At 40.0% G+C, this 17,327-nt stretch overlaps 1 protein-coding gene across 27 annotated transcripts in view; it reads right to left on the bottom strand.

Moving 5' to 3' along the window:
• The window catches only part of KCNMA1 (potassium calcium-activated channel subfamily M alpha 1), a 469,151-nt gene extending 452,919 nt beyond the window's left edge, over positions 1 to 16,232 (bottom strand). For all 27 annotated transcript variants that reach the window (XM_050305299.1, XM_050305298.1, XM_050305292.1 and 24 more), the window contains exon 1: positions 15,546 to 16,232. In XM_050305299.1, the coding sequence (XP_050161256.1) occupies positions 15,546 to 15,860 (315 nt within the window). In that variant the 5' untranslated portion in view covers positions 15,861 to 16,232. The remainder of the gene's footprint in view (positions 1 to 15,545) is intronic.
• Positions 16,233 to 17,327: the final 1,095 nt, after the last annotated feature.

Genomic DNA, 17,327 nt, shown 5'->3' on the forward strand with positions numbered 1-17,327 from the left:
AAGAAAACAGCATTAAAAAGCTAAGTCCAAAAACCCTGCACTGAAGAATTAAGTGGACTCTGTAACACAACAGGCAAAATGACAAAAACAACATAGGAATGGCCTAGAAAGACATGAATGCACCAGGCACTTTAAAAAAATATTATGTAATATTAAACATTTCCTTTTCACTGTCTTCTCACAGACTGGTTATGATCTGTACTGCTCCCATCTTGTCACTTTTTTCTTTCATTTCAATGCTGAAAAGCTGTGTTAAATTGCTCAAGGGCTCATCATTCAATAAGAAAGCCTGTTTCCATGTACTTGCGTGTCTGCTATAACAGTTATTTCCACAAATAAATCACATTAAACTCTTCACAAAACTATGACTATCTGAAGACAGAGGAATTATTAAAACCAGTGCAACATATTAAACATCTGACCACAGTTTTTACAGCTGGTACATCCCTTCCTATTGTCATGTAATCAACTGATTTGAGGGAGTTTGTAAAATTTACCACATATCTACAAATGAGAAACATATCTAATCACCTATTCTTGCATGCTTTCCACAGTCTATTACAGACAATAAAATGAACATAATACACTCTAATAGAACATCACACTGTAAAAACATCTAACTTTGGTGTAATTGTTCCTAAAAGACTTGGTCAAAGTTGTATATATAAAAATTTATATTTTACAGAAATATTTATATAGTCATAATCTAGGAATGGAAGTATTCTGAGACTAAAGCTCAGCAGAGAGCAGAACTGATGTATTGCATAGAATTTTAAGATCAACAAATTAACTTCTAATATGGAAACAACTCCCAAAAACTACAAACACTTGTCAAAATAAGATTCCTGAATGACAAACGTGAATCAAACTATTAACTGCCTTTGGTTTTGATCTTACAATATGAAATAAAATATAACACTAAAACCTAAAATATTTATTTCCTGCGGGGGGGAGGAGAAATAAAAAAGGAGAAGACTTTCAGTACCATCTTTCCCCTTTCCCTAGTTACTGCAACAGCATTCAATAGTGTTTTGCAAGTACACCAATTCTGGCAAAAGTATATTTTTCTGAAAATTACTGATCAAAAATGGAATTAAATCCTCTCCACTATGCAAAGACAACCAACCATTTATGTAGTATTACAAGCTACCTAGAACCTCTCACTTGAGTTGCAAATTCAAGTGAGACAAACAAGACATGCTCTTCCAACCTTCATGAGAAATACTGTCACTGATGTTTGTTGGGATTTTTAAACGACAAAAAAAAAATTAAACTTAAACAGCATGAAATAAAAGAACAGAGGATACTTAAAAAGAATTTATAGATGAGGATGGAATTCTACTTAAAGGTAGGTAATAAGATTGATTTATTTTTTTTTAAGCTGGATAAAGATCTAGCTAGTAAGCTCCTAAGTTCACAAAAAGCTCCATGGCCTACTTTCTCCACTTGTTTTAAAGTCACGCCAAAAGGCCCAGGCACCTGCCCTGATGAAGCACATTTCCCCAAAGATTGCACATTAGCAGTTCTGCTTTCAGACACATGCCCCATAACATAGGCAATGACATAGAAATCATGTCTAACTGGTGCCATAATAAAATTAGAATGTGTGCTAAGGAGCCCTGCCAAACTACAAACCCAGCGCTGGGAACAGACACCGTCCGTTAATCTCTTCATTGCCATTTCTTTTCTAATCTAATTCACTTCTTCACTGCAGTTATACTGTTTACCTTTTCATGCCTCCCAAATCAGGTAATACAATTCAATTTTTACAGTCATTTTTACATTCTTATTCCCAGTGATGCAATCACTACATTGAAAGTATTGCTGAGAACTTAAACAAGGTAATTTTGGCAACAAAAGAGTCTGCATAGAGATTTTGTATTCTTCTTACACAAACAAATTCGGAGGCAAAATTAAGTTGGCACCACACCTTTCACAACTTTTATTTTGCATAAAAGCTTTCTATATTTTAAACAGGTATACAATTTTTCTGAAACTGTAACTTTATTTGTTTCAAAGAATGTCAACCCATTTATTTTCAAACAGACCCATACAGGGAATAGAATGTTTCTCACAGGATGGATTAAATGCATTTGTGTTTTATTAATAATGAAGAAAAATATTTAGTTTTTTAGCAATGCAACAGAAACAAGCATTTCAAACGACTCCCTTAACCACCTTAAAAACAAGACTACACAAAAAGTAGATAGCCTAATGCCAAGATTAGTCTTCAGATAGCAGTGTGTCACAAAGAACTTCATGTTATATAATGCACTATATGTTTATTCTGGCTCAGATTCTTTCACCTGTTCTCCCCTGGCATTGATAGCACTACCAGATGGATCCATTTTAGATTTAATTAATTTACCCTGTCTCCTAGGATTTCGAAGAAGTAAAGCGCAGACAAGAGCCCTGGTTCTTGCCTTTCTTGGAAACAGAAAAAGAATCTAGACACAGGGAGATTTTCCTTTTAAGAACAGAATACAACATTCACAAATAAATATCTCAGGAGAACACGTGCTGTTCAAAGAAGCTAAAAATAGTAAAATCAACAAGCATATGTTTAACTGGGAACCTTCCTAGATCCTGAAAGTAACATTATTCTTTAAATCCAGTTGTGGATATGAAAACTCAAAACCTGTGGGTGTTTTTTTGTTGTTGGTTTGTTTTTTTTAATGGCAATTAAGCAAGCATATTCCAAGTGTCTGCATATAAAATGAATACCATATACTGCTTATTGAACTAGACAGATTGCCTCCTTCTTGTCATCAGCCTTCATTCCCTCCACCATGTTATTTTTCTCTTCTTAAAAATTCCTCAACACACTACAGCTAAAATTTCATCCCACCTAAAATATTTTATTATTCCTTTTATTCTCTGCTTATGTAAAAAATAAATCTTCATGGGAACTTAGCATGGCACAGCAAGTTGTAACCACTTGTAGCTCTTTGAAAATAGTAACTGCTCTAAAGGACTCACAAAACATATTCCCATCATTAATTTTAAAAATGAGGTGAGTGGATACGCATTAATTAAATCATCTGCTTATTCTGATCACCGGGTTGCTTTATATGGACTGGTGCAAAACAGTTCTTTGACAGTCCTCCTCTCCTGGCTGTCTCCTTATTGTCTGCTTTTACATCATAAGATGCATGAGGCAGTGGTTCACCCTTTTGTCAAAGCTGGTAATAGGATCTAGCATAATTAAGCCAGCAAAATCACGTGGCCTCAGAATACTACAGTAGATAAATACTTCAGATGGAGCTTTTAAGTTGCTAAGTCCAATTTTGAATACACAATGCTCCTTATATAGAGTGGAACATTTTAAAGCAATATCCTAGAGCTCTAGTAATGAATTTTCCCACTTGCAGAAAACACTACAAAAACCACAAACCTCTCAATCCTGTAAATGGAACTTAGATGATCCAGAAGCACTGAAAAGCAGTACAGGAACTAATTTTGTATATCAATAACTAATTTTGTATATCAGTACAAAACACAAACCAGCTTCCATCACTTATAAGTGATGCCAACTCTCAACAGTCTGTTTCCATAATGAATACATGACATCTCTCCTGATATTAAATGATTTCCACAAAGTTTTAGCCCCAAGCGTCACACAACTAAAAAAGAATCTCATGTTTTCACCTTCAGTCTAGTGAGACACTTAGTATTAACTCAAGACTATGTAAGCTAATCAAAAGCCTGAGGCCAGAAGACAAAAAGAAACAACCCATAATTAAATTCTGAAGACCATGATTATGTTTTAAAATATTTTACATCAATGTAGCATTTGCAAACAGATCTGCAATGAATTAAGCTATTTTTTTATATTTAAAAAAATTGATTTTTAAGGGTTTGGGTTTGTTTAAGAAAACTGTAAACCCACACATTCAGGAACCAACATCGGTATAATACAGGGGTGAAGAACCCCCTAATTTCAGTGATATTAATTGCCAAAACACTGCTATGGTCTTGAGACACATAATTTGTTCTGAGATTAGGTGAAGTGTCATTTCTATCAGCTCTCAGAACACGTTCTCATTTACCTATAACCATTAAAGCCATCCACTTGAAGTCATGGGCATTATGTATTTCCTATAGGAGTTATACAATACCCAATGTTTACATACCATTTAAAATCCAAAGAGTATTTTACAAATCAACAAAAACTACATACACTCTTGCACTCACTGATGAAAGCAATCCATTCCCAGGACCAAGACTATTTGTCCCAAGGAAAAGACAATTCAAGCTGAGAAATACAGTTATAAAAACAATCTGCACTTAAAACGATTCCTCTGCTTTTTGTTCATGAACATTTTTCACTGAGCTGGGAGAACATAAATACACATGAGATACAACCTCAAGAAGTCTGTTTATATTGCCAGAAGCTTTTATAGAACTTTTACCCTTAATTTAAGCTATTGTTACCTTTCTCTCCACTTCCAGCAAACGTTTTGGAAATAAAACTAAAGTTCTCAGCTACAGGACAAGCAGCCTGGGCACCAAGCTCTATCAGCTATTATCTCAGATTAGATCAAATAGGCAGCTTCTTTAAAAAAACTCTCATAAACCCATTTTCTTCCCCCTCAACCAGGACAAGTAATAATACCTTAATCCATTTTTATTTCATACACTTGGCAAAGTTCCCAGAAGATCAATAAAATAAAGAGGTCATTTTGAATAGTTATACTGAAATTAATCAATAGTTCTGACTCAGCCCAACACCTGTGACATTTTAAGGCAGTAAGATGCCATCCAATGTCTCAGCCTTACCATTGTCTTCGCCAACCGGCTGGTTCACCATCCCATCCTCAGCAGCCGGCCTGCCCAAGGAACCTTCCATGGCCAGCACAGCTGGAGCACCAACAGAAAGTCCACGAGCATAAACGTAATGCTGAAGTGAGAGTTCAGGCTTAATAAAAGAAGGAGGTCTCTGAGAGACCAGTTGTGAGCAGCTGTACAGACACTGTACACTGGTCAAAAGAAAAAAAAAAATAAAAAACACTAAATACAGAAGCTTACTAAAAACCTCATCTGGGCTTTTCCCTAAAACCACAGCAAACTTCAGCTGGATGAGGAGCAAAACACAGTAAGAGAACAAAAGAGTTCCACAAGTCCTGCACTTCAGCATTTATACCCTAACTAATCCAGCCCAGCTGTGGGGACTGAAGGCCTATGAATAGGTGGAGCAGAGCAGGTGTGCTCCTGGAGCTCATCTTCCCACATAGTTTCACCTGAAAGGAATCCACCCAATGATGCTAGGAAAGCTAGAGTTTACTTTCAGAAGTAAAAATTCTAGCTAAATGCTAAAATTAACAAAAACATATCCACCAAAGGACATAATGAAATTAATATTTAGCATGCAAATAATGAAACAATATCTCCTTTAAAACTTTTTCCTCATTCAACTTTCACTTAGGAAATCCTTTTTGCTCAGTAAAAAGGCCTTAAAACACATAGAATGGGTTAGGATCTGGAGCTACCACCACCTGCCAGTCAACACAGCTCAGGTACACCTCACAGCAAGTCTCCTTGCAGACTTTAAACTTTGGATTTATTAGCACTGTCAAACCTCAGGATAATAAGCCCAGTCTTAGGAGGCTAAATAAAAATACTGCTGCCTCAAAACACCTAATTTGCTCTAATGGATTAAATTTGTGTTTTAAAAAGTTTTAAGGGAAATAACTTAGTTTCAACAGGCATGAGGTCAAATCAGGTACGATTTACATCACCTGTACTTTATACCAACTCATAAAGTAGATGCAAACACGGCAAAATATGGCTTAGACACCTTCACATAAATACTCATGCAATCAGATCCTCTAAAACAAATTTTTATTCCCATATGCTCAAGAACACGCAGGAGCAGTTAAATGCTGGATGACAGTGTGAAGCTCTATCCATCACCCAGTCACCCCCAACACACACACCCACACTCCTTATATCAGACTCACTGTGTGATTGACCCTCCTCTCAACAAGACTCAGCAACACCCCGGTAGATCATTTATGAAGGATTTTAACAATTAGTAACTCAGCAGGTTTACTCTTTTACTATACCTGATGCAAGTCTGGAGTCCCTTATGCAGTACCCTTAAGCTGTTGCAGGCAGAAGTTTTAGCTATTTCAAAACTGAATATTCTTTGTGTATAAAAATCAAACAGACATGCCTATGAAATTCTTGCTTTGCTTTTTTGTTTAAAAAAAAACTAAGGAAACATTTCACACTAGAGGTTGAACTATTTTTCACTTTACAAGCCATGACTATACATCCTCTCATTCATCCACTCTTTAATAAGACAGGAAAGTTTCTAAACACGGTTTCTGTACTCAATTGTAAGGACAGATTTTATTTTTGTACACAGTTGGCATAGGAGCCAATAGATTAAGATCTATTCACTTTAAACCATTACTATTTCTCACTTGAAAGAACATAAACTCAAAGAATCACATGGACAGCCAATAAAGCCAAAGTTTATATACAGCTTTATTAAAGCAACTGTAGCCATAGAAATAACGGTCTGATCACCTTCCTATTTTCAAAATGGGAGCACGAAGAAAGTATTTTAACTTTTGTTACAGTTATTTCTAAGAGCAATCAGCTCAAAAGAAATATTTTTTATTATGAGGTATGTATCAACTTCTTAGGTAAAAGAAAATGAAAATTAGAGTATTGCATGTTAATGCAAGTGACACTATTGCTTTACAGAGCTTTAAAACAGTGAGTAACCCTAAAAACACTGAAGTACCATCTCCTATGTCTATATAAACCAGGGGCTTAGTTAAACCCAACTCAAGACCAGACAATGATGAGTAAGTTCAACATTAAAAAAAAAAAAGATATCTGGATTTTAGCTGTTATGTTCATTGATAAGCATCTAAACAAAGAAAAACGTTTTCAAGAACAATAATACCTTTTTCTGAAAATGATCTGAAATTGTCTTTGACTGAAATAAATTCAGATTAAGATCTTATTCAGATCTTAAATATAAATTTTGGTGTCCAAATGGCTATTTTGTGCAAGTGACACAGATTCCCAATATTAACCTAAACACTGGCGTGTCAGTTTTCTTTTAAAATTATCAATAACCTTAAATAACAAACTTAATGCCACAATCAGGAAAAGCAAATGCTTATTCTTCTACTCCCAGAATCACATAGAATCAAGGCGGCAACACAAAGATACCGAGGTTTTCCTATAGCACATATCATGTACGTTAACATTAAAATTTTATCACTTACATCATACAGGCAGAGACAAAGCTCCATGCATTGGACAGCATTTTCCACTTTTAGTAAATAAATATTTTATTATAGCCTAGGGTCACATTCCAGCAAAGCAACCAAAATTATTTTTGCAAATATCAAAATTGTTAAGTTTTTAATGTTGTTTTCTTTTAGGAACAACAGATCTATAATATGAATTCTGCTCTTCTGACTCATGAAAAGACAATACCAGAAGTTACACATATAAGGCAGTATCAGAGGAAGGAAACCAGCATTTAGTCAGGTAAAAATTTTGTATGGCCTTAAACCAAAAACCAGACCAATAAAGGGTGAACAAAAAGAAGCAATGCTTTATAGCGGAGGGCCTTAAGTTATATGAAAATAATGCAAACATAAAACCAGTAGTCCCCTGTTTCTGATGCTGAAGGAATCAGAACCCTTTGGATATAAGTGTACTGGGAATAGAAGAAAACTAATACAAAATGCTGGAAAAATTTCCCATATAACAAAACCAATGTATCAGAAGTGTATTATCAAAGCATTAAAATAATTTTTTCATGGGGGAAAATGTTTGCACTGCATATAGACAGACACTGCAGTAGTGTCCCCTAACTAAGCTGTTCTTGTGACTAAAAGGAAAAGAATTAAGGAGAGGTTTTTCCTTCAGTCCTTAAAACCTAAGTAGAGTTTGTCAGTTTCTTTATGAAACAATATAATATGATAACCTAGAAAATGTAAGAACATCACATATTTTCTGACGGTTGATCAGCAAATTCATTTTCAAAAAAGGAATGTCAAATCATTTGTAGCCAAAGGATTCACCATAACTGAAGGCACCTAAAGTGATCTACACCAATTATGACCATCATAGGTCACAGAAGCCAGAAATTCATTTCAAGTAATTTCTCTTGTACGTCCAGCAGAATATCTGTTCATAGTCACAACTAAAAGATGCTTACATAAAGAATCATTCTAATACATTTCCCTCTATTTTTGTAATAATAAAGTCACCATTTGAAAATAGCTTTTTTTAAAAAAGGTATCTGTAATAATGTTTCCCCACAATCAAAATAGGAAATTAATCCAATACCAGTAGTTCTAGAGTTAACCTCATTAGTAATAATAATAATAATAATAATAGCAAATTCAAAGTGAGCTACCTTTTGTATAACAAAAAAGAGCTAAACCATTACATAAACATGTAAAACATGCCATGAAAAATTAATGAAATATAACAAGAAAGGAAATGCCAAAATATTTAGTCAGCATTTGTTTGGACAAAGGGGAACAAAATGATATTATAAATGTATTTCTTGTTATATAAAGAGCAATAAAAAAGCAACATGGTAGACCTGTATTTAATAGTTACAGTGGCAAGCCACTCAGCTGTTGTGTGATGTTACAGTTTTGGATGGGGTTATGGTGCTCCTACTATCTTTTCTGGCCTGGTGATGAGATTTGGGGTTTTTTCTCCACTATATGTTAGCTGTTCTGATATTTAAATTAGGTAGTGAAGCTCAGGACTTGCAAAGGGATTTCCAGGACTCAGGGCTGCAGCTGCACATGCGCCTGTCCTGCAGGTGATCCGTGGGGCAAGGGACCTGTGCCAGTTCCACTAAATAAGCACTTAGTGCAGTTCTATAAAAAAGAGCCAATATTTACCATTGCACATCAGCTTGCAGGAGAGATGCCATGATACCACTCAGGTTTTGATTTCCAAGGGGAGCCTGGCAGAAGGTGTAATTCTTGACCGCAATGGAAACATACCTTGTGTGATTTCTAAATATTATGCTTCTAATGCTGATACCTCAGATATAATGGCCACAAGCCAAGTAAATACACCTCGCTACAATAAAAAGAAAAAGCTTTTAAAAGCTTAAAATGTTAACATAAGAACAATTTAAAAAAAAAATCTGATTCATCTAGAACACTGTGAACATCTAGGCCTGAGTCCAAAGCCATTGAAGTTAGCAGGACTGCCTCCCTCTATTTCAACAGACTTTGGATAACACTCTCGTTTCTGTAACTCTCAAACAGACAAATACAAGCAATATATCATCTCAAAGCAAACTAAACTCAACACATTTCAGTGGCAGCACATTCATTTAAACAGAACCATGCATACTATATATGGAAATGAAGTGTTCCTCTCAAAGATGCAAACCCGATGTATTCTCAGGCTATAAATACCATCACAATTCAAAATGGGCCCTCCCTGACCAATATATCTCTGACAGGCATTTAAGATAAGTATCTTTCTTTTTATTTATTCATGCAGCTATACTATTGTTAAAAGTGCTACCAAACTTCTGCTGCACTTCTACCCTCCACCGTCACCCAAGGTGACCTACGTGCCACGGACAGAGCACTCACACTTACAAACCATGAGGTCTTATTTGGAATTGGCGTATTTAGCTCTGCGCAAAGTTCGCATAAATGCCAGTCTGGTCTTGTGATCTAACAGACTTCTGCACTCACTTCCCAGTCAGGCATTGTATTCCTGCAAGGAGCAGGGAGTTGGACTCGATCCTTATGGCTCCCATTCAACTTGAGATATTCTATGATTCCAAGCCTTCAGCCATGTAGCAGCATATGAACGCATTACAGAAACACAGCTTTTTATGAGAGCTGTTTAAAGTGTAGTTCCTTTCCTTCTGTCACTAAAATCATATGTGGGGGAGAAAAATATTTTTTAACCATTAACACCCACATATAATGTTTCAGCAATCTCGCCCTTAGAAAACCCCCACAAGCTGTATTCACTGTGCCCTTCTTAGACTTGTGATAATTCAATAATTTTCATAAAGTACATAATTTTGTACAATGTGACTGTGTATGTTTAGTAGAACCAAAGGGATACTCTGTCCCTTAATTTCATCTGGTGTTATTTTATGTTTACATCTCCCCAGAGATTTTTGCTGCCCTTACAACCTCACTCTGCAGACTGCCTTGCTGCTGCTGAACTACAGCCTGAGCCTGCTGAGGAATTATCACCAGCTAGCCCTGAAATTCACATAAACTTTTGTCACACAGAGTTGGATTCCACAGAATAGCAGAGCCAGTCTTAGAAGGAACATTGACTACTGCTCTGTATTTTGCCTGCTGACTAGAGATTACTGATTCTTTTTAGGATTTGACCAAGGAAGGACAGTCAATGACTAAGATTCACAATCCACTTTCTTGCAGTAGTACAGGACACACAAGCACCACCATTGCCTTTTTTAATTATAATCTTTAAATTCTGTCCCTGCAGAGATTATACTTAGGACTAGTGCTGTCTAAATTTTCAATCTTTCTGTCTCTGGGGCTATAAACTGCCCTCATTATGCATTCAGAAATCCCACCACATCAAAACTGGGTACACAGGTAATTATTACTTAAAGGTTTTTTGTTTGCTATTATAAGCATTTCTTCTATCGAGCTAAACTGGAAAAAAATGTCAAACCTAATGGTTTCCAACCAGCATTTACAGATTTGCAAACATGTGAGAGTTGCATATTGTTTTTTAATGCAGACTTTCTCCTTAAATGTATGTGCTGCAAAGCCTTGAAAGTAAGTATGATACTGTATCCAAACAACATTTAGGAAGAGAATGTTTGGTTTACAGCTTAAATCCTTATCTATACCTTTTCTTTCCTGCATGCATAACCAATTTTAGCATGAGCTTCAGAGAGCCAAAAGTATCTTCCTTTTCACATCACGGAAAACAGCAGCATACACCTCTCCATATGGGTGCCTTTTTTCACTTTTAGAAACAGCATCTGCAAAAACCTGCAAGTACCTTTTCTTTCAGAACTTCACCTCTCCATCATGGCCATCTCTCAACTGGCAACTTGTCACGGGGGGTACTCGCGCAGAGTAATTGTGCGCAGACCACCTGATAGCCATGAGACAGGGACGACTGAGCCAGGCTATGCATGTGACTAACAAGCAAAATGCATTACAGTCCACTGCTAATCCCTTGAGCCTTCCAGTTGTTCATCATACCCTGCTGCTCGGTACATCTTCAAGAGAGTCAAGGTGAAGTTTCCACGTGCAGATTTAGACGAAGGGATCCCTCACGTTACGTGTCCATGTGCGTCTTCCAATGTGCTCTCCTACTTTTCTTTTGGTTTATTTATTTGGAGAGGATGTTTGTGTGGGTACTGCTTGGAAATCACCAAACCTAGTATATCAGAGAGCCATCCTGGTATGAATGTTGCTTCTCTTAAGGAAAACTTTAATTTTTCCACTTACAAATTTTCTCAGGCTTTGGAGTTCCAGGTTAATTTTTTTAACTTTTCAAAGAAGACTTCTGTAAATATTGTATTTCCAGTAAAACCAGAATTTTTCTATGCAGAACAAATGGGAACGTTGCTTGGTTTCTACTGACCAAATCTGTATAATTTATTAGGTTTCAAAAATATGCAGACCAACGTCAAAGGAAATAATTATAGCTTGAAAGTTCAGGCTAGCAACTGCTATCCATAATCATAACATAATTTTATTTTATATGTGTGCAAGTCCTGGGTTGTGGGGAGGGAAAGTTCTTCAAAACACTGAAAGCATCGCAATAAGGATACGTTGTACCTGCTAGAGCCTCGGTGACATAAGGTCTGTAAGAGGTATCACTCACTGGGGAACCAAGGGGTAGCAATGAAGGGCCTGGTATCACAATCTTCAGGAGAGTACAAATCCCACTTCATTCTGCACTGGCCAGCTCCAGGAGCCCCAAACCTCTGCTCTCGCATTCCAATGCTCTTTCTTCATGCTTTAGAGTTTGTTCAAAGCCAAAATATGGTATCAGATAATGTCAGTAGAAAAAGCCCTTCAAGAGCACAGAAAATGCAGAGGCAGATCCATATAATCAAAAGAACTACAGATTGTATAATACACATTTAGCCTCTATGTCTAGTGTGTATGTCACTGTGCATATTTATTTTATTTTTCTGCTACTGCCAGAAACAAGAGCAACTTGGTGTCAGAGACCAATGAAGTTCAATTTCACATTCTACTTGTCATGAGTTGGTCAAAGGATAAAGAAAAAACAACAACAAGACAAGCTCTTTAACAATATCTAGGCATTATTAAAGATGTAGATGTAAACAGTGAGGAGAAAAACAGCCTATGCTAAGTCTTTGCAATTGGACTGTAGCTAATTTTGAAAAATTGCATCCAAAATTATATACCATATTAAATAAAGGAATACAAGGGCTTCAATTGTAATGACTGACATATTACAGGAAACACTGACAACACAGGTCAAGATTTACTTTTTTTTTTGACAGATTTTTAAAAAGGCCAACTCATAAAGCAAGTGTGGAGCACAAAAGTCCTAAAACCTCAGCAATCATTTTTAGTACATGATTAAGTGTAATGTTCTATTCATATATAATTACATGAATTAGATATAGAATTTTAAGGGGAAATGTTGATCATTCTGTTAGCAGTTTGCAAATTCTTGACTTTCTTATCTCCAAGAAAAAAATTTTAATGAAATGTCATACCACAAAATGTTAAACTGTTTATATCATGTTTTTAAATTCCAACGTTAAATTGAATAAGTTAAGGAGGGGAAAACAACCAAACAAACCACATCCTTAAACACTTCTATGTAGCCATTAAACAGTGTTACATAATAAAGTCAAGTTGACAATCACTGACAAATCCATGGAATACAATGTTGTGTTTAGAATATATCAGGGAGAAAAAAAATGAAACTTTTTGCAATTCCTTGCACACATGGACATGAGTGTTAGCACAGTAACTCTGAATTATTCACATATATATGTGAATTATTCAATAAGAATCCACAGAAAGTAGACATGAGAAAGATTTCTTTTGGTTCTCTCACTGGGACTGCTTTTTACGTAGCTAGTGAGATAACTCCACTGCAACCTGTGGAGCAGCAGAAGAGGCAGCAAAGGGAAGGAAAGGTCCTAATATGCAGAAAACTTCTTCCACAGTAGGAGGAGCTACTTCTTCTGAAATTCCTTTTGCTAGCAGGTCCAATAGGGTTGACATAGCATATGTAAGAAGTCACACTTTTCACCAGCAGCCTCAGCAGCCTTTCCAAGTCACCATGCAGCACAAAGCACGTGTATGACAAAAGCAAAGTTTAAGGAATTTCCAGTTGTTACTTCAGTTACCCTTTATACCCTAAATCCTAGATAAGTGTTTTGCAATAACTAGTTACTTCTTGCATACAGAGAATTCCCTCCAATTCCCCATTTTATCATGTAATGAAAGCAGGATTAGTCCTTGAAAGTTCTTCTTCACCAGAGTCTTGGAAACCCTTAAAAGTGAAACAAATAGGATCTAAAAAGAGACATACATCTCCCCCTACCTGCAGAGTCCTTTATCCTCCTGCCCCAGGGAATGACATTCAGAGAACTAGTTCAGGTCTCAAAGATGAAATAAACTCAAATCTCACAACCTGACATAGCAATAGTATGTGAAAGTATTCAGACTGGAAGTGTTAGAACCCCTCCATGATGCCTGTTACTTACCAAACTGACACATTTAGACTGAGAGGTTTTAAAGACAATTCCAGTATGCCTTTCTATACCAATTAAGAAATGACTGATCTGCTTTAAGTGTTCTCCCACTAATGAATTATCTGATCAACAATACCCACCAAGACACCACATTTAAGAAGTCTGTGTACAAGTCTGTAACTTTTCATTCTCTCAAGGAAAGAAACTCGAGGTAATAACTTAAAGAATTTTCTTTTTTCATCCAGATCCCTGATAGCCACTGCAGATTTGTCATTCCATGGAGAAGAAAATGCTAAATACTTGGGAAAAAAGAAAAAAAAAAGGTAGGTCTTAACTACTTTTCCTTTCTTGAAAATTGCCTTTTACTGTTGTAGGAACTGGTATCTTATTATCACAATTTCATTAAAGCTGTGTCATCATATCTGTCTAACACCTCTCTAAGAAAGTTCAGGTTTCGTTTGAAATGAAATAAAAATTGCTTATAGAGAAGTAGTACTGTCTGGTAGGATTCCTGATGCTTAAGGTTTACTTAAAAGCTTTTATTCCTTAACTCTAGCAATCACTCCTTCCATATATAGGCCAAGTTCACTGTAATAGTTTAACTTTCAGCTGGAACGTGGAGGTTCATTTAGGCAATCCAAACTACACAACAAACAAGTACCTTAACTTCTCAGGCTCTAGCTTTGTTTCTGGTTTCCCCTAAATGCTGGACCCTTCGTAGAGCAGGGTTATGTGCTGTATCAGGTGTGTTTAGGGGGGGAGGGGACAGGAGAAAGGGGGAGACAGCTCACTGTACGTCAAAGCAAGCCAGCAACCTAGCAACCATATATTAAAAGGTGTGTGTGTTTTTGTGGGTGTCTGTGTGCCAGGAATAACTGAAGCAGATATTATTCCGTTTGTAATTCAAAAAATGTGAAAAGGGAAGGGGAGAAACTCCAGCTGCTGGTCTATTTTGGGGTCTGTCAAAATCCACTTTCACAATACAGTCTTAACACTTTCTATCCCATTTGTCTTAATCAAAAACTAAAGTGTGGACCTGAGCAAGTTTTAGCTTTGGTTTGAAAAGAGACCCTTCAAAGCAGGAGCTGAACTTACTTCACATCCTATGCTTTCTTCCAGCTGGAAACATGCAAAAATCAAAAAGGCAGTGAGGTTGCCTCACAGACTTCACACTTAGGTGAGGAAAATACTGATCTAGTGTATTACAAATGTACTGAATACCTCTAGATAGACACATTTAATTTAACAAACAAAGCGTCAAAGATTCTCAGCCAGCTTTAAAAATATTTACTTGAGTGGCAAAATCGAAAAGGTAAATTTCTCAAAGTTTCTCATTCCACGAGGGAACTGAGAATTTAGATCATCAAAGGCAAGCTCCTACCCCGCCATCGTATGAGGTCCCAGGGGTGCATGTAAACTTCTGATCTGCACCGTACCACTACACCAGCATGTGCCTCACTGAGAGTGAGTGAACACCAGGTGCAACTGTCGTGCCACCAGATGAAAACGAATGAGTCCCTGTGTGGGGTGGAAAACGAATGAGTCCCTGTGTGGGGTGGAACAGAGAGGAGGGAACAGGGACACGTCTCAGGACTGCACCCAGCACCTCACACCGTCCAGCCACACTTCCCACGGCTTCCAACAGCCCATGGTAACCCTACCGCAAGAAACAGACAGCACACTGCCATCCAACAACAGCTCTTCGCCGTCCACTCCAGTGCCACCTCGCCTAAGTGTCCCGGTCTACAAGGCTCAGCTCCTACTACTACTCCTCCTCACCAACAGCACCGCACCAAACCATCACCGGCAGCAGGAGGGGAAAGGGAGGGGGAGTTACCTTGTTTTTGACCCCGCAGTGGCAGCAGACAGTCCACAGGTACTTGAGGGTCCTCCACAGCAGGATGATAAATAGTCCCCCAAAGAAAGTAACCATGGATGAGGCGAGGAAAGCCCACCACATGCGCTGTCCGCGGCTATCGCAGGGCACCTCCATGGTCACCGGGATGATGAGCGCATCCATCTTGGGCACATTGACGGGGGAGGAGGACGAGTCTGTGTTGAGATTGTTGGCGTTGATATTGTTACTCATTCTAATGCCGCCGCCGCCGCCGCTGCCGCCCGGGTAGGAGCCGCCGCCGCTGCCATTTGCCATAGCTAACAGCGAGCCGGGCGCGCAGGGGCTTCCGAGAGCTCCTCCCGCCGCCAGCGCCCCCCAAAAAACCCATCACCAGCCATATTGCTGCTGCTGCTGCCGCCGCCGCTGCTCAGCGGGGAACGGATAAGGAGAGTAATAAAAAAGCCCCCAATCAAAACAAACAAACAAAACAAAACAAAACAAAGAAAAAAAAAAAAGAGCAGGTGAAGAAAAGCGACGGCACAATTCCCGGGTCCCTCTCGGGAGCCGTCAGGCCGGTGAATTCCGAGCGTCCTCGTTGTACGGCGAAAATAATATTTAAAAAAATTAAAAATATTAATAAAAATATAGTCTCCTCCTCAGATTCCCACCCCTTCCTTCTCCCGCATACACGGCCCCCACCCCGCCCACCCCAAAAGATCATCCACCACCACCACAAACTGATGCCTCGGAGCGTCTCTCCAAGATACCCAGCGCTGCGACCCCGCTGGCCTCAGCGGGGATCCCTCACTCAGTCTCCGCCGCGGATCCTCCAGGAGGTGGTCTGTTATTATTGTTATTAGTCTTTAACTTGTTATTAGCGATACTCAGTCCCCCCCGCGCACCCTCCTCCTCCTCCTCCTTTTCCAAGTCCAGCCCCTTCCCTCCTCTTCCCCCCTCGGTGCCGGCAGCAGCCTCCTGTGGCTCCTAATTCATCCTCCGCTGGCCCATCTGTGCGTGCGCTGCCGCCGCCTCCTCGCCCATCCTTCGGGAGCTCTCTCCGGGGCCCGGCTGTCGCTCAGGCTGTTGCTCCCACACGCGCAGCGGCGCCGCCGGCTCCCGCCCCTCCCTATCGGCCGCCGGGGGACGCGACGGCCCCGCTCCCGCAGCCGCGGCCCCTCCGGGGGCGCATCCACGGCCCCGCGGGGCGGGGGTGCCGGGCCGGGCTGGGGTGCCGCGCTGCCGCTGCCGCCGGGGATGGGGGGCGCCGGCTCAGGCGGGCTCCCGGCGCCCCATGGGCAGCGCCCGCCGCGCTCCCCGCCCCGCGGCCGCTCGGTCCCGCTCTCGGGGCCGCCGAGGCGCCGAGCGACCGCTCCGGAGGACGGCGAGAAGGGAGCGGTGGGGGCTCGTGTGTCGCCGAGGCGCTTCACAGGTGGCGGCGAGGCGGTGCCCGGCCGCGCCGGGGAGGTGCCGGTCCAACAAGTCCCGCCGGCCCCGGCGCGTCCATCGCCGCCGCGCTCTCCGCGCTCTCCGCAGCCGCGGTGGGGCGGGGGCGGGCGGCGGCGGCCCCCCCGCGCCGGCCGTGCGCGGGGCCGGTGCCGAGGATGTCATGACGCAGCGGCCAACGCACGGCGCTGTCACGGCCCCGGCCCCCGCCGGGCCCCCGCGCACATCTCCCGCATCCCACCTCGCGCATCCCATCTCCCGCATCCCTCCCCCGCTGCGATGGGCGAGCGCGACCCCTCCGCAGCCCGGCCGGAACGGCGCCTTCGGGGCCGGGGCTGC

The sequence above is a fragment of the Myiozetetes cayanensis genome, unplaced genomic scaffold (genome assembly GCF_022539395.1).
Source record: "Myiozetetes cayanensis isolate MyiCay16 unplaced genomic scaffold, myiCay2020 scf10, whole genome shotgun sequence".
Classification (NCBI taxonomy): Eukaryota; Metazoa; Chordata; class Aves; order Passeriformes; family Tyrannidae; genus Myiozetetes; species Myiozetetes cayanensis.